Source organism: Lagenorhynchus albirostris, chromosome 7 (genome assembly GCF_949774975.1).
Source record: "Lagenorhynchus albirostris chromosome 7, mLagAlb1.1, whole genome shotgun sequence".
Classification (NCBI taxonomy): Eukaryota; Metazoa; Chordata; class Mammalia; order Artiodactyla; family Delphinidae; genus Lagenorhynchus; species Lagenorhynchus albirostris.
The window spans coordinates 82,472,768-82,494,049 of NC_083101.1; the positions used below are offsets into that span (position 1 = coordinate 82,472,768).

At 36.7% G+C, this 21,282-nt stretch overlaps 1 protein-coding gene across 2 annotated transcripts; it reads left to right on the top strand.

Annotated features, from left to right (window-relative positions):
• Nucleotides 1-22: 22 nt before the first annotated feature.
• RMI1 (RecQ mediated genome instability 1) lies at nt 23-17,197 on the top strand. Of its 2 annotated transcripts, none has more exons than XM_060155328.1 (4): nt 23-184; nt 5,234-5,294; nt 13,688-13,784; nt 14,781-17,197. In XM_060155328.1, the coding sequence occupies exon 4, from the start codon at nt 14,817-14,819 to the stop codon at nt 16,695-16,697; it is 1,881 nt and encodes a 626-aa protein (XP_060011311.1). In that variant the 5' UTR covers nt 23-184; nt 5,234-5,294; nt 13,688-13,784; nt 14,781-14,816; the 3' UTR covers nt 16,698-17,197. The 2 variants fall into 2 exon arrangements, with proteins under 2 accessions (XP_060011311.1, XP_060011312.1); XM_060155329.1 differs by having other exon boundaries at nt 15,081-17,194.
• Nucleotides 17,198-21,282: the final 4,085 nt, after the last annotated feature.

The window sequence follows — 21,282 nt, forward strand, 5'->3', positions numbered from 1 at the left end:
GCGGGTGAAGGGGCGTCTTCGGGGCCCTGAGGAGTCTTCAGGGTTTGGAGGAGGGGCGTGAGTGCGCGGCAAAACGGGCGGGAAGGAGCAAAAAAGGATTAGGGCGCGCTCCGTGGTGGTTCCCGTTCTCACAGTCGCGAGGCCCAGGAACCAGTGTTGCGCGAGGGGAAGGCGGGACGTCCAGGTCGGTGTTAGGCCCAGGCGAATGTCCCCGTTTCCACAGCCCGCATTCGCGTCTCCTTTCTTCCCCCGTGCTCCCCTCTCGCCCGGGCTGCGGGGCGAGTTGTGTGTAACGGGCCGCGGCGCCCCTCAGGCGTGGCCTGGGCCGGGGGCGCAGCCGGAGGGTCGCGGCCCGCTGTCCGCTGGCGGCTCGGGGTTCCGGGAATTGTTGGCCGTCCCGCTGGGCTGTGGCGGGCGAGCCTCGGAGTCCGGGAGAACTCAGTCCCTTTGCTTCCGGCGCTGAGCCTGTACTCCCGGGGTCTTTACAGGGCTCTCCGTTCTGACGAAACCTTTCGTTCTTCCTTTCTTTTTCTTTCTTTCTTTTTTGTTAATGGGACCTGCGATACGAGTATTTTGTAGTGTCGGTGCTGCCGCTACGTGTGAAAAATTTCTGGAAGTATTGCTTTCATGTCCTACAATGAATGCAAATCGCAAAATGCGTTGTAGACATCCGCTTTGCGTTCGTTCACCTCTTTAAAGCGCCCACCGTGTGTCAAGGTATTCGACAGTGATTAAAACAGACTAAAACCCTCGCCCTCAGATATGTTACCGTTCTAGCGTGTTCAGTTTATACTTGCTTTGTGTGCGGTTACTTCTAAGGCCCCTGTGTCAGGCTTTGATGGTTTCTTCTGTTAAGGCACTTAAGGTCACTCTGAATCGGTGACAAACCTGGGAAATTGCCAGTAACTAGTACCCAGTATCCACAACCTGACTCAGCTCTCCAGCTCTCACCCACAACCCCAAACTTGTGTTCAAGCATAAAAATGTTATAATTTACATGGGATGTAAACCCACCGTTAGAATACACTTTTTTTTGTAATTATGAATTTGTGCTGATTCATTCCGCTGTAACTTGATTTTCCTCTTGAATACTTTGCAAATTAGATGTAACCAGCATTTTAAAAAAAATGTCTGATTTCCGCCATCTTTTATCTTTTACTTGCTTAATCAGGAAGAGAACTCTTTAGGAGGAACTGAGAACTTCATGAAGCACCAACATTTACTGGCTGGGAGGATAGTTAACAAATACTGTTAGAGCATACTGTCTGGGATTGTGGAGTTTTTAAAAGGCTCTTTGAGTGGTAATATAATTTTTTAATGGCCCCACCATGAAGACTATCATAGCCTTGTTGGGAGGTAAAACTTAACTTGTGTTTGGTTTTACGATACATAGTTTGGATTTTTATTTAATGTTCAGCCAAGAAAATTGAGTGTATGAAGGGGCTGGCGATACTTGGATTGTAGAGATTTAATCTGCCAGTCAGGATTTGCAGCATTTAATTGAATCTGTCATTTAAAACCTGGGACACTTCACTAACACAGATAGGCACATATAGGGGTACTGTACTAATGATGTTTTCTTTCAAGCTAGTATTTCTGTTGCAACCATCATTTTCTGCCTTGATAAACAGTGATGATTGATGAGCAGGAATGCAAAGTAAGCAGCTTTATCTTAAGAACTTATTCCCAGTTTCACTGTCTTCTGACTGGACCCTAACTGCTGAAAGGTCTTATTTCTCTTTTCTAGATGCCATTGTCAGGTTTTTGTTGTTGTTGTTGTTGTTGTTGTTTTTTGCTTTTTTCTTTTTCTACTTGTTTTCTTCCTTACCTCTTTTAATTTGCTTTATAGGTTTACTGTTTAAATAACAAGAAAGTCTGTTTTTTCCACCATTTTCATTCAGGGACTTGCTCTCTTGAGGAAAGTCTGTCTTTTCACCATCCTTTCATTCTCTATTGTTTTCAGCCAAACTGTTACATCTGTGCTCATTCAAGAACTTACCAACTTGGTTGATACATTGTGGCTCCTGTGTTGAGTAAATAATTGTATGATTATTTGGATTCCTGATGAATTTAGAGCTAGTATTACTTAGCTTGTGGGATTTGCTTTAGATAAACTAATATAATTGAGATTGTACACCAGCGAGCTGGATGATTACTTAAAATTTTATAACTACTATTTTCTGAGTTTGTGCCAGACCTTGTGCTGGCAGTTTCATGCTTATTACAGTTCAGCTAGTAAATTGTGGTTAAGAAAAAGTTAAGGAACACGTCTAAGGTCACATAGCAGAAATGGGATTCAGACTCCTAAACCTATTCTCTGTCTGTCTTTTCCTTACATTAGGTTATGGAGGATCCACAAACAGCTCCACTAATTACTTCTTTCTGATTTCAGTCATTAAATACAAATTTTTTTCCCATAATTTTCAGAGTGCCTTCTCAAAATTCTGGGGTTACCTTAAAGTCATCCCCAAGGAGTTAAAACACAGACTCACCTGTATTTTTTAGATGAAGACAGTGGAAACATGGACTGGTTATAACTTGAGTATTTGTTAGTGCTTTTAAGTCTTAGCTATTGATTGAATGCCGCATACAATGTCCAAAAGGATGGTATCAATACTTCTGCCACTTTTTCTATTTTTTAAAAAATTGAAATATGTGAGGCTGACTGAAAAGTAACATAAATCAAATTTGCCTAAGTCTTAGTGGCAAATGATAGAATTTTCTTACTCTATTCTCTTCTGCTTAGTTCCTGCAGTCAAGATCTAGAATGTAGATTAGTGTCGTCAGCCAAGTTTAGCAAGCACAAGATGTAAATCAATTTTTAAAAAACATTTTTTTCATGATTATAAAATTAATGGAGATTAAGATGTATGTAGTTTTACATCTGACCTTTTCTCCTAACAGAATAAAAATATGAACATATTTTCATGTCATTAAATAGTACTTAAAAATGTTTTTTCAGAAGACTATTTCATGGATCCAATGTAATATATTTAATTAAAAAATTTTTTTTTTACTGTTGTTGAACATTTAGATTGTTCTGGTTTTTTTCCAAAGTGTAAAAGCACAGTGATAAACACTCTGGCACATAAAATCTTTGTCCTCATTTCTGATTATTTTCTTAAGATTAAGTTTTGAAATCATACGGTGTGAACACTTCTTAATGTACAATTTCAACAACGTATACTTTTTCATATTTTTTTCTTGGACAGTGATGTTCTTGAGGATCAGGGGCTGTTCTTTATGTATGAGCAGATGAGAAGTTGTGCTGCTGTAGCTAACACCTCCCCTCTGAGTTGCTTCTACCTGCGGTGACTGTGGTTACTCAGTTTCTCAAGAAAGGGAGGAACAAAAACCTTAGGAATTCTCTTGAAGGAGTAGATGCAAGTAATACAATTTACTAAATTATTAAAGGGCTCGGTTATTGAAACCCAGTCTAAACTTTGTAATCCCACATGATAATACTTTTTCCATTTAATTAAAAAATTTAATAACCTTTTCTTTTTTACCTGTAGGAAAAAAAAATCCTATTATATATAGAAACATCTTCTTATTGAAATTGTTTTTAACGTGCAGTTGTGGGGAGTAAACCATGTTTCAGATCAATATGCCCTCCACTTTACTTACTTTGCTGTTAAATGAAGAATTCTATGTAGCAAATGTGCATTTAGTTATAACATTATTATAAAATTGTAGTATATCATGTAGCTCTGGAAGTGGAAATTTAAATCCTAGAAGGTAGTATTTGGAGAAAATTATTAATTAGAACTGCCACGTGTTTATAGAACAATTTCACTGTGGTTCATTGAGCACTGTTTCTCAGAATTTGTCCCAACTATCATCTGAAAGGAGTTTTGTCACTTGCCGAATGCAACAACACAAACAAGGAAGTGCGTGTTTGAGATAACTACAAAATTAAAAAAATAAAATAAATGAATATATAAGCCTTAAAATATCAGTTTGTAATATTTAAAAATTTAAAAAAACTTTTATGTCATATTTTAGTGGAGTTATAGCAAAAGGAAAAGTACTTAATGATAACACTTTTGAAGCTGTTACAAAGATAGATGCAGTAGGTGTTTCTTTGATTTGACTTTGTAAAGGAAATAATTTAGAATATACTAGGTGAGCTTGTCGTTTAAATGAGATCTGAGAAAAGTCTGTTCATTGTAATAGTGTAGTGCTCTTATAGAATGGCCATTTATGAATGAGTTTTATAGTTTATATGCAAGTGGGTATATGTAAATGAGGGACTGGCTTTAGTTTCTCTTTTAAGTCGAACAGGGTCTAGAAAATGATATAGAAATGGAGGTTAGCAGAATTTCGTTCTGCGTCTGCTACCATGTATGATCTGTATGTCTTAATCTTCATGCCTGTTTCATTCTCACCCAAATAGATGACAATCCCTACCCTTTCTATCATAAATGACTATTTTGAGGTTTAGATAATATTACAGATGTAAAAGTATGTATTTTGAAAAAGTTTAAGATCTTACAAATAAGAGGTTTTAATTTTTATTAAACCTTTTTCTTCAGTTCTCTGTTTAAACAGCTGTACTGCTGGGATATAGAATTAACACCACTGAAATTCCTTTCTTTCATTTTCTATCCAGCCTTGACCTTTTCAGTTCACAATCAATCAGTCTTTCTTTTTTATTGGTTCCTTCATCCTCCTAGAAGTACTAACAGTATTAAGTCCTACTGTTTAACAGGTTCAGGTAGAAAATAGCATTTGTGTTAAATGGCTGCATATAATAATTTAGGGATATATACTGTATACACCGAATAATTTATAGTACAAAACATTCTGCAAACAACTTAATTAATTGTGGCATTTATACTTGATAATTCATTTAAATAATTATAACTCTACGGAAAGTACACTGTCTTGATTTCAGTTTACTTAATGACTGTCATCTCATTACTACAACACCTCTGCCAATTAGACTAGGCCCATTTGCCAGTGCTGTGGTGTTTAAATTTTAGTGGAGAAAGTAAGGTAACTTACTATTGAATGAGCACACCCAAGAGCCTTGGATCTAGCTTAATTTTTGAGGTTAAAAAAATGACAACAGATGCGATAAAGTAGCATTTGGGAATCTTAGGTTATAGAAGTACAGATCTCTGTCTTGAGGATAAGATGTCACTCAGCTGTGGCCTCATAATATCATGCTTGGGGATTTTAACATGCCTTATTTTAATTAATTTCATGCTTCGATGTTATTTTGTTTTAGGGTCATCTTTTAAGCATGCAGCTGAACTTGGTTTTTTCAATTTGAGAGTATCTTTTAACAGGTGAGTTAATCTATGTTCATTATGATTGCTGATATATTTAGACTTATTTCTACCACCTTGTTTATTCTTTCTATTTATAGTGCTTGCCAGTTCCTTTTGTGCCTTCTTTTGGATTGTTTTCTTTATTCTGTGCTTTCCTCAGCAAGTTTGAAAATTAGTTATTAAATATCTATCCTTTTGGTGTTTGTCTTCAGTATTTTTATTGAGGATATAATTTACATTCAGTAAAATTCATGTTCTTTTTTGTATATAGTTCTATGAGTTTTGACAAACATTAGTCACATCATCGCTGCCACCTGTTTCTATAGTGTTGCCTTTTCCATAATGCCATCTTGGACTTATACAGTGTTTGTCTGGCTTCTTTTACTTAGCTCGCTGCATTTAACATTTGTCTTAGTCTATTTGGGCTATTGTGACAAAATAGCATAAACTGGGTGGTTGATAAACAACAGAGATTTATTTCTTTGGAGACTGGGAAGTCCAAGGTCAAGGTGATGGCAGATTTAGTGGGTGTCTGATGAGAACATGCTTCTTTGGTTCTTAGATGACAGTCTTTTTACAGTAACCTCCCATGGCAGAAGGGGTAAGTAGCTGTGTGGAGACGTCTCTACTGTTTATTTATTTTTTTGTTATTGGGTTGTAAGTTTTGTTTTTTTTTTTTTTTTGTGGTACGCGGGCCTCTCACTATTGTGGCCTCTCCCGTTGCGGAGCACAGGCTCCAGACGCGCAGACTCAGCGGCCATGGCTCACGGGCCCAGCTGCTCCGCGGCATGTGGGATCCTCCCGGACCGGGGCACGAACCCATGTCCCCTGCATCGGCAGGCGGACTCTCAACCACTGAGCCACCCGGGAAGCCCAGTTTTTTTTTTTTAAATTAATATCTTTTCAAAATTCTGACTTTATTTTTATTTATTGATTTATTGATTTATTTTGGCCATGCTGCACGGCATGTGGGATCTTAGTTCCCCAACCAGGGATCGAACCCGTGCTCCCTGTAGTGGAAGCACAGAGTCTTAACCACTGGACTGCCAGGGAAGTCCCATGAGGGCTTCATTCTCATAATGTAAACACTTCACAAAGGCCCCACCTCCTAATGCCATCACATTGGGCATTAAGATTTCAACATATGAATTTTCTGAGTGATAACATCTGTAGCAATATTCATCCATGTTATTGCATCTATTAGTTTATTCCTTTTTATTACTGAATAGTATTCCATTGTAATGATGTACAACAATTTGTTAATCCATTCACCACTTGAAGGACATGTGGGTTGTTTCTAGTTTTTTGGCGATTATGAAAAAAGCTGCTATAAATGTTCACATAGAGATTTTTAATGAGTATACGTTTTCATTTCTCTTGAGTAAATACCTAGTAATGCTGGGTTGTATGGTGAGTTTAACTTTGTAAGAAAATGCTAAACTGTTTTTCTTCCTAAGAAACTGCTAAACTGTTTTTTAAAGTGGCTGTGTCATTTTGCTTTCCCACCAGCAATGTATGAGAATTCCAGTAGTTGGTATTGTCAGTTATTTTTTATTTTAGCTATGCTAATAGATGTGTAATATCACACTGTGATTTCAATTTTGCATTTCCTTAATGTCTTACTCGTTATCTGCATATCTTTTGGTGAAATGTCTATTCAAATCTTTTGTTCCTTTTAAAATTAGTTTGTCTTCCTATTGAATTTTAGAATTCTTTATATAGTCTGGATATAAGTCTTTTGTCAATTATGTATTTCTCCCAGTCTGTGGCTTGTCTTTGTGTGTGTTTGGCTTGTCTTTATACTCTTAACAGTGTCTTTCACAGAGCAGAATTTTAAAATTTTGGTGAAGCTCAGTTTATTAATTTCTTTCTTTTATGGATTATGCTTCTGGTGTTGTATCTAAGAACACTGTTAAGAAACCAAGATCACAAAGATTTTTCTCCTAACTTTTCTTCCCCTTTAAAAAAAATTGAGGTATAATTGGCATATAACCTTTTAGTTTCAGGTATACAACATAATAATTTGATATTTGTATACGTTGCAAAATGATCACCACAGTAAATCCAGTTAACATCCATCACCACTTAGTTACAAAAAAATTTTTTTTCTTGTGATGAGAACTTTTAAGATCTACTCTCTTAGCAACTTTTAGATATGCAATATAGTATTTTAACTACAGTGACCATGCTGTACATTACATTTCCATGACTTACTGATTTTATAACTGGAAGTTTGTACCTTGTGACCCCGTGCACCCATTTTGCCCACCCCCACCCCTTACCTCTTGCGGCTACCAATCTGTTCTCTCTTATATATGAGCTTGGTTTTTTTTTCTCCTAACTTTTCTTATAGATGTTTTATAGTTTTAGTTTTCACATTTAGGTTTGTGGTCCATTTAACTTTTATATATGATTTGAGGTATTGGTTGAGGTTCATAGTTTTGCATATGGATGTTCAGTTGTTTTAGCATCATTTGTTCAAAAGACTATCCTGTTTCCTTTTAAATGCCTTTGCAAAATCAATTGACTGTATATGAATGGGTCTATTTTCTAGGCTGTCTTCTCTTCCCATTGACTGATATGTTAATCCTTTTGCCAATACTTCACTGTCTTGATTACTGTAGTTTATACTAAGTCTTGAACTCAGTGTGAGTCTCCAACTTTTTTTTTTCTGAAATTACCTTGGTTATTCTAGTTTCTTTGCCTTCCCATGTAAATCTTAGAATCAGCTTGCCATTCTTTAAAAAAAAAAAAAATGCTGGGATTTTGAATGGAATTGCATTGAATCTATATATCTGTTTGGGGAGAATTGAAACTTGATCATAGAGTCTTCAACACAGCATATCTCTTCATTTGTCTAGGTTGTCTTTGATTGCTTTCAACAGTAGTTTGTAGTTTTCAGCATATACATCCTGCACATATTTTGTTAGATTTAAGTTTTGAGGGCTACTGTAAATTGTACTCTTTGTTCATTGCTCGTACAGTCAAGTCTCATTATTCCTGGTAGTTATGTTCTATATAAAGTCCCTGTGAACACTGAATTAGGGAATACTGAACTATTGTTCCTAGGGGAAAGACAAGGTTAGGTTCCTGTGAGCCTCTGGTCATGACATTTTCACCAACTGATTAGTACATAACCTTGTTTTATTTGTGTTTCTGTTTAAAGACACTTTATTCACTATATGTTGTTGATTCATTAACTGAACTTATGACCAGTGGCACTATAACTAATGCCTGAATGAAGCTTAATCTAACACACAGATTTTACATATGACACATCTCACACAGTTTTCTTATGCTTTGGAACACTAGACAGCACTTCAGAAGTATGCTACGGGGCTGTTTTAAATAGTGAAATCATCAACAAAAAGCACAAAAGTGTGAAAATGTGGCACTAAAGAGAGCACAAAAAAGACACTTGCATCTTGCTAACTCATTTATCAGGTGATATAGCTTCTTTGTACATTCTTTGGCATTTTTTCATAAACATTCATGTCATCTGCAAATAGAGGTAATTTTATTTTTTCCTTTTTTTCCTCCTCTACTTCCCTCTTGATTTTTCTCTCTTTCTAAAAAATTATGGTAAAAAACATATAACATAAATTTACCCTCTTAACAGTTTTGAAGTGTACATTATGTATCTTCCTGATGTGGGATAGGGATGCCACAGTCTTAAATGTCTTAAAGAATCGTCTAATCAATCTTGTTTTTAGAGTACCCTTTACTTCCAGGCATACTTAGTATTGCCTTTTGTGGGTTCTGGGTTTTTATATCAGCCATTCTTAATGCCACCTTAGAATTCAACTTTCTAGTGTCTGCTAAATCATGTACTAATCTGTTTGCTTTCCAGTTTCCAAAATTTGTTGCCATTGTTTCTTCTCCCATTTTCTTTGTTCTTAGAATTTTATGACTTTAAAAAAATCTATTATCTGAGTTTTGCGGGGATTATAAGAATGTTTTTTCAATCTTTCATTTTTACCCTTAAACACATAATTTTTATATTTTTCTTATAAAATAGTAAACATAATCAGAATCTCTATTATCCTCCTTGACAAAACATAATACCTTAACTTCCCTCTGAATTCTTTTTGTATTTTCTACATTTTTGTTACCTCAAATTTTAGATCCAGCTTGTTGAATCTTAAGATTTAAAAAAAAAAAGATTTTTTTTCTGTGTCCTTGATGTTTTACAGTTTACCATGCTATGTTTACAGGTGGATTTTTACACTTGTTGCTTAGCAGTATTGAGCTTTTACACCCTACAGAATCATATCTTTCTTGAATTTTAGAAAAATTTCAACCATTATTCTTTATTTTTTTATTATGAAAAAATTTCACTTTTATTTATATATTTTTTTCTAGTTTTATTGAGAAATAATTGGCATACATCACCATATAAGTTTAAGGTGTATAGCATTTACATATACTGTGAAAGATTACCACAACAGATTAAGCTAACATCCATCATCTCATATAGATAAAAAGGTAATTGGGCTTCCCCAGTGGTGCAGTGGTTAAAAATCCACCTGCCAATGCAGGGGACACGGGTTCGAGCCCTGGTCCGGGAAGATCCCACATGCCACGGAGCAACTGAGCCCGTGTGCCACAACTACTGAGCCTGCGCTCTAGAGCTCGTGAGCCACAACTTCTGAGCCCACGTGCCACAACTACTGAAGCCCATGCACCCAGAGCCTGTGCTCCGAAACAAGAGAAGCCACTGCGATGAGAAGCCCGTGCACTGCAAGGAAGAGCAGCCACCACTCACTGCAACTAGAGAAGGCCTGCGGGCAGCAACAAAGACCCAACACAGCCAAAAAAAAAAGAAAAAGAAAAAATAAATTCTCCTTGTGATGAGAACTCTTAGGATCTAATCTCTTAACAACTTTCGTATATATCGAACAGCAGTGTTAACTACAGTCATCATGTTGTGCATTACATCCCTATTACTTGTTTATCTTATAATTGGAAATTTGTTCCTTTTGACCACCTTTAACCATTATCTTAAAAAAAAACAAAACGGTTTCCTTCTCTTCTATTTTCTTCTGAAACTGATTACTTCAGTGTAGAAGCCTGTTTTCCCTACTTAGCCTTTTTTTCCCTTCTTTGCTTAATTTCTTAAATTTTCATACTCTGTTCTATGTAATTTCCAAAGTGTAAGTTTTTTCTTCATTTGTTTTTAGCCTTTTGTTTATCCCATCTACTGAGTTTTAAATTTCTGAGGCTGTTTCCCATTTCCAAGATGTCCAATTGATACTTTTCATAAATGCCTGTTACTGTTTAATTATCTTCTATTCTTCTTTAAGGATTAGTCCTATTTTTAAAGTGTATTTAGTATGCTCAAAGACATTTTAAAAATATTTAAGATTATTTTAAAAATATTTAAAACATTTCTTCATTTAAAAACATTTAAAAACATTTTCATTTCTTCATTTAAAAACATTTCTCTAGGTATAAATTCTCCTGTTAGTTGTGTCTGCTGATGTGGCTTATGGTGGTGATTTTCCTTAAATATGTTATAATTTTGGTTTGAGAGCTCATGTTGGATAGAGGTTTTTCCCATGTGTGTTTTTCCCTTTTGTGTTTTTTTGGAGTTGCTTCAACCTGACCCTCTGGCTGGCATAGCTCTAGATCAGCTGTGTCATTAGAGACTTGGGTTTTTATGTGAATAGCCTAGTTCTGGACCATGCTATATGTACTATACAAGTTATGTAGGCCTCATTTCCATTCTTAGGTTATCTCTGTTTCCTCCATAGGCCATAGGTAGGTATTGAGTGGAAGATTTTTTTGGCCCAGTTCAAGCAAGTAGTCTGTTCTGGTCTTCTGACCTATAATTGGCACACTGGACCCTTAAACTTAAAGGCTTGGAGCTTTAGCCTGAAGTCCCTTTTCCTGGTGGCTTTAAATCAGCACTAAAACTTTAGGTTTCTCCTCTGTTCCTAGCCCACAAGACTTTTTAAAAAATTAATTACTTATTTTTTATTTTTGGCTGCATTGGTTCTTTGTTGTTGTGTGCGGGCTTTTCTCTAGTTGCGGCGAGCGGGGGCTGCTCTTTGCTGAGGTACACGGGCTTGTCATTGCGGTGGCTTCTCTTGTTGTGGAGCATGGGCTCTAGGCACGTGGGCTTCAGTAGTTGTGACACACGGGCTCAGTAGTTGTGGCTCGCAGGCTCTAGAGCACAGGCTCAGCAGTCATGGCCCATGGGCTTAGTTGCTCCATGGCATGTGGGATCTTCCTGGACCAGGGCTCAAACCTGTGTCCCCTGCATTGGCAGGCAGAGTCTTAACCACTGTGCCACCAGGGAAGCCCTGGCCCACAAGATTTTGCTCTTTGTTATTGAGTGTAGCTATGTATTTAAAGTTTTATCTAGTTTCTTGTATATCCTTCTAGAGGTCCTTTATATATAAAGTAAATAAGAATGTGCTTATTTTCCTTTCTTTTGTACACAAAAGTTAGCACACTGTGTTTTGCTTTTTTTAGCCAGAAGGTAGAAAATATTTCCATTTGATAAATCAGAGGACTCATGTAGAGATTGTTGGTTTCTTTGTTAAAGAGACATGCCGATTTGACTCTGCATGGTTTATTTTTATCACTATGGGCAGGGACCTATCCTACCTTTGAATTTTTACATTGTTTTTCACATGTAATTTAAAAATTATATATCTGTACGCTCAATTATTTTCTTCAGTGTAAAGATTTATCAGTTTGGTAGTTATGACCTTCTTAATTCCTCCTTTAAAATGTTATTCTTGTATTCCTCACAATAACTAACTCTTCCTTTAAATTTTAACCATTTGTTAAATTAATAATGTGACCACTTGTTTAAGGTCACAGAGTTTGTAAGTGAAAGATAATTTGGCATCACACTTGCACTCTGAACCGCTAGATTATATACTGGCTCTCATTTGTTTTTTTATTTCTTTTTTTTTTACACGATAAGGGGGTTTTACTTTTATTTATTTTATTTTTTATTTTTTTGCGGTATGTGGGCCTCTCACTGCTGTGACCTCACCCGTTGTGGAGCACAGGCTCTGGACGCACAGGCCCAGCGGCCATGGCCCACGGGCCCAGCCGCTCCGCGGCATGTGGGATCTTCCTGGACCGGGGCATGAACCTGTGTTCCCCTGCATCGGCAGACGGACTCTCAACCACTGCGCCACCAGGGGAGCCCCGGGTTTTACTTTTAAATGATTATCAGTACACCAAATAACAACATGTAACAAATTCTTGTCCTCTAGTAATTTTTATTAAAAGATATTAAAAGCAGCCCAAACAATTATACTAGTATTCATTGTTCTAACCTTTAGCCAGAAAAGACTGTTTCAAGGCTGGATGCTGCTTAGTACAGGTTACAAATAACTATTTACTATTTTTTGATAGATAAATCCCCTGACCTTCACAAAACTTTAGGGGGAAAAAGTTAATCCCTTTCTTCTTAAAAAATTAAAAACAAACAAACGAAACTACATCTACAAAAGAAGTCAGTATTGATATATATGTTGCTTTAGCTAAAAGATATGGGAAACCAGACAATATATGCCTATTAAATTTTCTAAGAAATGCAAGGTTAAAAAAATGAAATCTTTGGATAAGCTTTAAGTTTTTACAAGGGAGCTAGATTTGCTATTTTCCAAAAAGTGAGAGGACCTACTATATAATATACAGAGATAATTTAATGCCTTTTCACAAGAATGTAACTTGAGCTTTGTTAGAATTTCATTTTCCATGAAGGCATCTAAAATGCCAGTCCGTGGAACAGAGCTTCTTCCCCTATGCATTTATGCAGTAGTTTTCAGGCCAAGAGGTTATCTAACACTTTCATCCCTGTTTTGCCAGAGGTAGATCTGGAGAATGGTCATCACCTGGGTCTCTTTTTCCACCCCAGTGCTGCCCCTGCCATGGAATCCCAGAGCTCCAGCTTCTCTGGCTTTGAACCTTTCTCCCTCTGCAGTTGGTACTGTTCAATTTCAGTTTCAGCTGCTTTGGTCTGCTTCAGCCTCAGGTTGCTTGCGGGCCTCGGACGCCTTTTGGGTGGCCTGCTTCTGGCCTGCAACCATTGCTGGGGCCTAAGTGAGCAGCCTAAATGATTGGATTGCCACCTCGGGTCAGCTGATTTGTGCCTATGCTGGTGCTCTGCCCGCCATCTTCTCCTATCCTTTAATTTTCACAGTAGCCCTATGAAGTAAGTATAAAGGGAAGGAAACAAGCTAAGGTAGAGTGTCTGAGTTTCTCGTGGTAACTTGCTTTTGTTTATTTCATTCCAAACCTCATGTTTTTATTCTGTACTACCTCTACTCTACCCTGATTGATAATAGGAACCTTCAAACCATACCATCAAACTTTGCACTTATGAAAATAGGCCAGTGATTCTTTCTGCAGCTTCCTCTTATAACCCTTACTGCTTCTTGTCTTAGCTCTCAGGGCCATTTCTGAGCAATAGAGGTTACAAGTACTCCACTGAACAACCAGTTCCAAATCCTGTCCTCAAATCCTGTGCTTCTGTTCCAAATGGTAAGTTTTCTTACGGGCATGTTAAAACTTTTATAAATTTGAACTCTTAGATATCTTCATCTGTAGAAGGAAAAAATATACTGTTGTGAAAAAAGGTTAGTCTTTAGTGTTTGGCTACTTTTTTTTTTTTTTTTTTTTTTGCTGTACTTGGGCCTCTCACTGTTGTGGCCTCTCCCGTTGCGGAGCACAAGCTCCGGACGCGCAGGCTCAGCAGCCATGGCTCACGGCCCCAGCCGCTCCGCGGCATGTGGGATCTTCCTGGACCGGGGCACGAACCCATGTCCCCTGCATCGGCAGGCGGACTCTTAACCACTGCACCACCAGGGAAGCCCCTGTTTGGCTACTTTTTTATCATACTGAGAAAATCAGAACTATATTTACCTGATAGGACTGTTGAGAATTATTTAGCCAAACAAATAAGATGCTTTACATCAGCTCAGAATCTATTGTTACTTGTTATAATTTTATGGAATACAATGGTATAAGTTTTAATAGAGTATGAATTATAGATATAGAAAGGACCTTAGTAAATATTGTTTCCTAGCTAAATTTTAAATGATTAGAATCTGATTATTATATTAACATAACTACTAATTACTACAGGTATTTTGTAGGTCTGACATTATGCTTTACAAATGTTAATCATGTAATCCTCACAACAACTGTGTTAGATAGGAGGTGGTACTGACATTTTACAGATGAAAAAATTAGGTTAGAGAAGTTAAGAAATTTATACTAGATCACAGAACTTGATCACAGATCAAGAGCTAGCCTTCAAACCTAGGTATATCTTGTCTCAAACCTTTTGCTTTTCTTATTTTACCATCTGATTACTTGTGGCATTTGAAGTTTTGCCATGTAGAAAGTCAAAGAATTATAAAGGTGCTGAAGAGAGAAAAATCTAAAAGTTTGATTACTCCTGTTTGTGCATTGTAGAGAATTATAGAAACTATATTTAGATGTACTGAATTACCATAATTTTTTTTTTGTTTTCAGGTAATAGATGCCTAATATTTCTTTTATATAAAAGAAATGAGTATAGCTAGTATTACATTAAGAGTTGAAACCTGGCTTTTAGCTACATGGCATGTTAAAGTGCCTTTAATGTGGCTGGAAGCTTGTATTAACTGGATCCAAGAAGAAAATGATAATGTTAATTTGAGTCAGGCACAAATGAATAAACAAGTGTTTGAGCAATGGCTCCTTACTGATCTGAGAGATTTGGAGCATCGTCTTTTACCTGATGGCATTTTAGAAGTTCCAAAAGGAGAACTGAATGGATATTTTGCTCTGCAGATTAATTCATTTGTTGATGTAAGTCAACCTGCGTATGCCCAGATACAAAAGTTGAGAGGAAAGAATACAACCAATGACCTAATTACAGCTGAAACACAAGTAACCCCAAAACCTTGGGAAGCAAAGCCTTCACGAATGTTGATGCTACAGCTTACTGATGGAATTGTACAAATACAGGGGATGGAATATCAGTCTATTCCAGCTCTTCATAGTGATCTTCCTCCAGGTACAAAAATTTTGATTTATGGAAACATTTCTTTCCGTCTTGGTGTTCTCTTATTGAAACCAGAAAATGTGAAGGTGTTGGGAGGAGAAGTAGATGCTCTTTTAGAGGAATATGCCCAAGAAAAAGTTCTTGCAAGATTAATTGGGGAACCTGATCCTATAGTTCCAGTCATACCAAATAATTCTAACCAAAGCATCCCCAGAATTACAGATGTTCTACATCCTGCATTAGGACCTTCTGATGAAGAACTCTTGGCAAGTCTTGATGAAAATGATGAGCTTGCAGCAAATAATAACACCTCTTTGGAAAGAAGTTGTTTCAGCACAGGTAGTTCTTCAAATACTGTTCCCATCAGACAGTCAGATTTTGAACCAGGACTTGTTATTTCTCCAAGATCAAAGGAGAAACCACAAAACCAGTCTATGCTTTTTACTGATGAGGAATTAGATGACTTTTCATTGGAGGAGGCCTTGCTTTTAGAAGAAGCTGTCCAGAAAGAACAAACAGAGACCAAAGAATTACAGCCACTGACTTTGAACAGAACTGCAGATGAAAGTATAGAGAGATTTTCATATAGATCTAATACTCTGAATAATTTTTCTTTGATTTGCAAAAATGGAAATAATAATTGGAATGAAAAAAATTTATCTGAGCAAATAACTAATGAAGACAAATCTTTTAGTTGTTCATCTGCTAGAGACCAAAACAGTAGTATTGTTTCAGTTAATCATATTGTACCCCTACCCCATAATTTTACAAATAAAGATAACAACTCAGAGACATATAATAAAATAAAACAAACCAGCAGTTCAGATGGACATTCCTTAAATAATAAAATATTAAACGGAGAGCTGGTCAATTATGTACCAAAAAGTTGTTCACACATTTCTAATAAAAATGAGCACCACTTACAGACTTGTTCTTCAAGATCATCAGAGAATAGCACTAATCTTTCTATCACCATGGATTTATATTCTCCACCTTTTATCTATTTGTCTGTTCTAATGGCCAGCAAACCAAAGGAAGTTACAACAGTGAAAGTCAAAGCATTTATTGTAACCTTAACTGGAAATCTCTCAAGTTCTGGTGGCATTTGGAGTATAACAGCAAAAATTTCTGATGGTACTGCATATCTAGATGTAGACTTTGTAGATGAAATACTTACTAGTCTGATAGGGTTTTCAGTGCTAGAAATGAAACAGTTAAAAAAGGATCCTTGTAAATACCAAAAGTTCCTGGAAGGTTTGCAGAAATGTCAGAGAGATCTAATAGATTTGTGCTGTCTAATGACTATTTCATTGAATCCCTCCTTGTCTAAGGGAACGGTACTGGCATTACAAGATGTTAATGTGGAACACCTTGAGAACCTAAAGAGGCGAGTAAAGAAATAATTTACTAGCAAACAATTTAAAAAAAACAAGGAAATATTTAGAATTAAATTTGTCCTTTTACTTTTCACAACTTTCTTTTTGTAAAAGGGGAAAAGGAAGTTTCATAACTGATTTCAGTCTAATTTTAAAATGTTTAATTATGTTTGTGTATGTAAGTTTTTTAAATAAATTTTTTATAGTAACTGCTGAAGCAATTTGATGACCCACTGTTGTTGAGAAATTTTGTTTTCCACTTGTTATTTCACATAAGGTGACTGCTAAAGTACTGTATTGGTGTTTACTGATGAATCATACTGTTGAAAGTTAACAATTACAAATAGGTAGTTGAGTACTTCTAATATGTAGAGTACCCCAAAAGATTTGTTTATATTATTAGGAAAAAATGTAAATCCAGTGGATTAAAATGTCAGACTCAGATACAAATTGTTTTGCTGGTTTTTGTTTTGCTGATTGGAAATATTTGGTATATTTAAAACAAATATTATCTTAACTAGATACCATTTCAGAGATTATATTGAATAGTTAAAAACCTTATTTTCAACGATAATCTATTATTATTAAGAAGATCCAGTAAGTATTTCATTTTTTTTTCTGGATTAAAATAAGGTATTTACACATGTCTTTAGTTATTTCCTTTTTTTTTTTCTTAAATTTATTTTATTTATTTTTGGCTGCGTTGGGTCTTTGTTGCTGCACACGGGCTTTCTCTAGTTGCGGTGAGCGGGGGCTACTCTTCGTCGTGGTGCACAGCTTCTCATTGCGGTGGCTTCTCGTTGCGGAGCATGGGCTCTAGGTGCGCGGGCTTCAGTAGTTGTGGCACATGGGCTCAGTAGTTGTGGCTCGTGGGCTCCAGAGCACAGGCTCAGTAGTTGTGGCACATGGGCTTAGTTGCTCCGCGGCATGTGGGATCTTCCTGGCCCAGGGCTCGAACCCGTGTGCCCTGCATTGGCAGGCGGATTCTTAACCACTGCACCACCAGGGAAGTCCCAGTTATCTCCTTTCTGAATTAGGTGTACATGTAAGTTCTTCCTTTAGTTTTGTTGGAAGTGCTGATTTCTTTTTTAGGGAGATTGTTCCCCCCGGCCTCCCACTCCCACAAAAAAAACCCAGAAGGGAGACTGTTTCCCACTTTCCCACTTTGCTGTTAAAAAGTCACATTTGAAAGGTAAAATTATTTTTATTATTCTTTTGTTTTTAAAAAAATCTAAATTAAAGTATCTTGAATTTTAAAACATTAAACAAATACTTAAATAATAAAATGAAGACACTGTGTTTTTAGTTAAAATAATGTAATAGGAAAATATCTGGAAGTAAGATACATATATAAAAATATATGGATATAGTAGAAAAATATTCTAAAATCTTTTGTCATTGTTGCTTGAAGGATGATAATCAGAGTTCAAGGCACAATCCAGATTTTGCTGCTATATCATCTGATAATAACCACTTCTATATACTTGCATAGCTCTTTTACTACAAGAGATCTAAATGGATGTTATCTTTCTTGTAAATGTTCTCCTGTACTCTATCTCTTTGAGTAGTGCTGGAAAGCTGGGATTAAACCTTATTTTCTCTTCATATTCTGTCACTAAAGACTGGGTATAGTACTTTACCATATCAGTCCATCCTTCTAATTGGTGCTTTAATTCTGGCTCTAGTTTTCTCTGGCCTTAAGTATTCCAGTAGTTTTACTAATTGGCCTGTGCCTTATTTTGCCCTTAAGCCTTTTCCCGTAATTCTTCCTGAATGATCTTTCTTGAATAATAAATTTCTTGTTTTCTCTTTGTTACCCTTAAATAACAACCTCCTCCTATCCACTTACCTACAGGGTGAAGTCCAAACTCTTCATGTCTAGTATGTAAGGCCTTTTGCAATCTGACTCTTGCCTTCCTTTTCAGCCTCATCTTGCCTCCTTATTCTTTTTTTTTTAATAAATTTTTATTTATTTATTTTTGGCTGCGTTGGGTCTTCGTTGCTGCGCACAGGCTTTCTCTAGTTGCGGCGAGTGGGGACTATTTGTTGTGGTGCGTGGGCTTCTCATTGCAGTGGCTTCTCCTGCTGTGGAGCACAGGCTCTAGGTGCGTGGGCTTCAGTTGTGGCACATAGGCTTAGTTGCTCTGCAGCATGTGGGATCTTCCCTGACCAGGGCTTGAACCCGTGTCCCATGCTTTGGCAGGTGGATTCTTTACCACTGTGCCACCAGGGAAGTCCCATTATCTCCTTATTATTCACCTACCTGGTCTGCCACTAAATTTTAGTCATAGTTGTTCTCCAGATGTGGGGAATATACCTCATGCATGGCTCATAGTAATACCGCTACCTCCCATATTCATTTGTATTTCCACTCAGCTTAAGCTTTAGATGCCCACTGAAGTGTTTCATGAATTCCCCTGCCCACTTCCATGCCCTCTATACATTGTACAGACTAATATTATATATATTATTGTACTTATTTGCTTCCTTTATTTTACTGCTATATTTCGGGCAGAATAATTCTTTGTTGTAGAGAGCTGTCATGGGCTGGCCTCTACCCATGTGATATCAGTAGAATCCTTCCATTTGTGACAACCAGAAAATATTCCCTGGGAGACAAAACTGCCCTTGGTTGAGAACCATTGCTTTAATGGAATATAAGCGGCTTGGGGGTATGGCTAAGTGATTTACCTTTGTAACTCCAGTAAGTATTTATTGTTATTACAAATGAATCAACATATCTGATCATTTGCGTTCCCTTGCTTAATATCTTTTAGTGATTTCTCATCATCTGTTCAATAACATGGTACTTAAAGCCCTGAAACCTCTGCATACATGGCACCTCAAATATCTTCTTCAGTGAAAGAGTAAATTAGAAAAATCTGCCCCATAGCAAAGGGAGACTATAAGAAAACTTGGTTGACTTCACCTAGATTCTAGTAGAGAGGTAAAAAGTTTTCCCTGAGAATTCGTAGCCATAGGTCTGCTCTTATGTGAGGCTAAGCAGACACTCAAGTTACCTGCATGATAATCTCCAACTGAGAATTCAAAAAAGAATGACGCTGTGGGAGGCTGGCAGAAGCAGATGGGAAGGGGAAAACATGGGCATAATCAGATCATCTTTGTGTGCCTCTTAGGAGTGAATCTGCTTTCAGAGAGTACATATTCTTTGCTCCTCCATTCTGTATATCTTACATGTATTGGCCCCTGCCCTAGTCCACCACTGCTTGTGATTGGGTGGGTACATCTGCTCAATTCTGGAGTTAGCAGGCACTACAAGAAATGCTCAGACACTCATGGACAACTGTGTAATATGCGCAAGAGGAAAACAGAAAAGTTTGAAAATATCAATAGGGAATTGGGAATTTTAAAAAACTAAACGACTATAATAGCTAAAAATAAAAAATCAGTGAATGAGTTTAACTCCTGATGAAACACAGCTGAGGATACAGTGAATTAAATTTGGTCAGAAGAAAAAAATTCAGATTAATGTATAGAGAGACAAAAGCATGGAAAAGAACCAGAAAACAGTATAACACCAAGAAGGGCTAACATTAATGTAGCTGTAGTCCTTGAAAGAGAGGAAATAGAGAACACTTAGAGTTAATGCTTAAGAAATTTATAAAGTTTATGGAAATCAAGCTACAGGTTTCAGAAGTCCCACAAACCCCAAGCAAAATATATTCAGAGAAAATCATACCTGTGCAAATATTATCAATACCATTGAAAGCTAAAAAAAGAGAAAAAGAGCAGTGAAAGAAGGCATATTTCAAAGGACCAAAAACATGGCAACTGACTAAATAAAGACAGTGGGAATCATGATGGTGTGCTCCTGAAACTTATATGCCAATTTTACCTCAATTAAAAAATTTGGGGATCAGAAGACAATGGGATGGCATCTTCAAAATGATAGAAAAAATAAGTACCAACCTAGAGTTCTGTACAAACCAAAAATGCCCTTAACAGTAAGGGTGCAATTGGTAAAATTAAGAAAAATTCACACACAAAAATAATTTTTTCCCTAACAAACTACACAAGAAGGTTGTCTTTAAGCAGAAGGAAAATGGTAACCAGATGGAAGCTTGGAGACACAGGAAGGAATGATGAACAACTGAAAGGGTAAATATATGGGTTAAATGAATAGCAATTTTGAAATGAAAATAATGTCTTGAGGGTTAAAAAAAACCAAAGGACTAAACTACATGAAAACAATGGCAGTTGAGTGAGGGATAAAGAAAAGTATTTTAAGGTCCTTATGTCAGAGAAAAGGTTAAATCTGCTGTTTTATATTGGACTTGAATATTCAAAGTTGCATGTTCTATTTAGAGTATAGACACTAAAAGATTTGAAAAGTAGTCTATCACTATATACTAATGAGAATAAAAAGAATAACAAGAGCAAAAAAGTGTTCTCAACCCAAAAGAGCAAGAAAGGGAAAAGAACAAAGAAAAAATGGTATATAGGAAAAACAGTGGGTGAGGTGGTAAATTTAAATCCAAATGGATCACCCAGAGAGATAAACGCACACACATATGGTCACATTATCTTTGATAAAAGAGGAAAGAATATACAGTGGGGAAAAGACAGCCTCTTCAATAAGTGGTGCTGGGAA

Bases quoted from the DNA above. Each gene is read 5' to 3' on its own strand.
- RMI1 (XM_060155328.1), top strand. From the start codon at position 14,817: ATGAGTATAGCTAGTATTACATTAAGAGTTGAAACCTGGCTTTTAGCT.